The 2,174-nt window shown below is 40.4% G+C and overlaps 1 protein-coding gene across 1 annotated transcript; it reads left to right on the top strand.

Moving 5' to 3' along the window:
• The first annotated feature begins 242 nt into the window (after positions 1-242).
• Positions 243-2,174, top strand: LOC122597530. Its single transcript, XM_043770115.1, has one exon. The coding sequence runs from the start codon at positions 243-245 to the stop codon at positions 2,172-2,174; it is 1,932 nt and encodes a 643-aa protein (XP_043626050.1).

The following is a 2,174-nucleotide window of genomic DNA, read 5'->3' on the forward strand; positions in this document are numbered from 1 at the left end:
ATTAACAAAATATTTACCCATGTTATCTGTTGCCAATTATTTTGTCTGACATGGATATAATATTAAATACCAGCTATCAACTCCAAAAACCATATAGGACACACACAAAAGCCATGTGTATCCACCAAGGGTAACTTTGTCATTTCACACTCTACTTGGTCTACTAACAATCATCCTACTAAAAATATACCTTCATATCTTCACACACACCACCAATACAACCAAACCCCAAGAATAACATCATGAGAATCACATCTAAATCAATCTTGAGCCCAGGGCGAGCTGGGGTTCGAGACCACCGCCAGCCTAACTCACTCTCAACTTCACTTAGCCGGAGACTTAAAAAAAGTGGCAGCATTAAAGGTGGTGCATCACCAGCTATGTTTACTAGTAAGAAAAGAGGCAGTTTTGAAAACCAAGAACCATCTTCACCTAAAGTTACCTGCATTGGTCAAGTTAGAGTTAAGTCCAAGAAAAAACAAGCTAAAAAGCTGAGAAGCTTATCAAGGAGACATAGTTTAGGTGATGTTGGTTTTGGAAAGTTGGACCATTCTGTTCATGGGGTTGGTTTAAGAAGTCAAAATGTTGAAAAAAGTTTGGATCTTGGGTCAAATGGTGGTCAAACAATGTATGGTCAAAGTCAAAGAGAAAGTCAAGATAATCAAGAAAGTTGTTCAAAGAGTTGGGTGCATTTTCCTGTGACAATTTGTGATGCTTTAAGGGCTTTTGGATCTGAGTTTAGTTGTTTGTTTCCTTGCCGGAAAGAGGGAAAGATGGTGGTGGCTGAAGATGGTCACCGGCAAGGTTCTTGTGGTGCATTTGCACGGTGGTTGGTGGCGGTGCAAGATGGTGGTAGTGGCGGTGGTGGTGAAAGAGATATTGAGTTGGTGGTTGGTGAAGAGGAGGAGGATGAAGATGAAAGATTTGTTAAGAAATCAAGAAGGCATGTATTTGAAGATTTGGAGATTGTGAATGATAGAATTGAAGGTCATAAAGATGAAGCTAGAGTTAGTATTTGTGTGCCACCAAAAAATGCTTTGTTGTTAATGAGATGTAGATCTGACCCTGTTAAAGTTGAAGCTCTTGCTAATAGGTCTTGGGAACCAAGTTTTGATAAAAATTATGAAGAAGATGATGGAGAAGAAATAGTTGTTTTTGAAGATTGTAAGGTGATAGAAGATCTTGAAGTGGGCAAGCCTCAAGTTTTGGTCTTTAATCAAGATCAAGACAATTTGCAACAAGATGAAGTAAATCAAGCTCAAGAACTTGATAATGTGCAAGATGATGAAGTATGTGAAGTTCAAGCTTTTGATAATTTGCAAGAAAATGAAGTGGGCCAAGTTCAAGAATATGAAAATGTGCAAGAAAATGAATTGGGTCAAGAAAATGTGGAAGAAAATGAAATGGGTCAAGAAGATATGCAAGAAAATGAAATGGGTCAAGAAATTGTGCCAGAAAATGAAACGGGTCAATCTCAAGAACATGAAAAACTGGAAGAAGATGAAGTGCGTCAAGATGAAGAAGAAAGTTTGTATCTTGAGTTATTATTTGAAGAAATCTTGGAAGATCAAGATAATGAGATTCAAGAACAAAATGAGTCAACAATGGTGGCCAATGTAGCAAACATCTTTGAAGCTTATGAAGAAGAAATGGCTAAACAAAGTACTAATGGAGCTTTAGAGAAAGAAACTGAGAAAGTATTGCCACAATGTTTATTAATGATGATGTATGAGCCAAAGTTATCAATGGAAGTTTCAAGAGAAACATGGGTGTGTAGCAAAGATTTCAAGCAACATTCTTCTAGAAAAAAGCCACCTCCGGCGCCGGTGGCGGCGCCAACGACGGCGGAAGGTGGTATTGGGTCAAGTGGTAATGCAAATGCTACTCTTAAAGATATGATGAAGGTGGCTGATGGTGGGTTTTCGGCGGCTTTACAGCAGCCGGCGCGATCATCGTGTTCTTTGCCGGCGGCGCCATCAATGGCGGCGGTGTTAGGGCAGAAGTTGGCGGATGCGGTGGGTTATGAGCCGTTTGTGTTGACTAGGTGTAAGTCAGAGCCAATGAAAACGGCGGCGGCTAAGCTGTTACCGGAGAGTTGTGTTTGGGAAAACAGGAAGGTAGAGCAACTGAGCCGAGTTACATTTGGTGTCGGCTCGGCTCGGCTAGGGTTTTGA

The sequence above is a fragment of the Erigeron canadensis genome, chromosome 4, assembly GCF_010389155.1.
Source record: "Erigeron canadensis isolate Cc75 chromosome 4, C_canadensis_v1, whole genome shotgun sequence".
Taxonomy (NCBI): domain Eukaryota; kingdom Viridiplantae; phylum Streptophyta; class Magnoliopsida; order Asterales; family Asteraceae; genus Erigeron; species Erigeron canadensis.

Excerpts from the sequence above, each read along its gene's own strand:
- LOC122597530 (XM_043770115.1), top strand. The coding sequence starts at position 243 with ATGAGAATCACATCTAAATCAATCTTGAGCCCAGGGCGAGCTGGGGTT.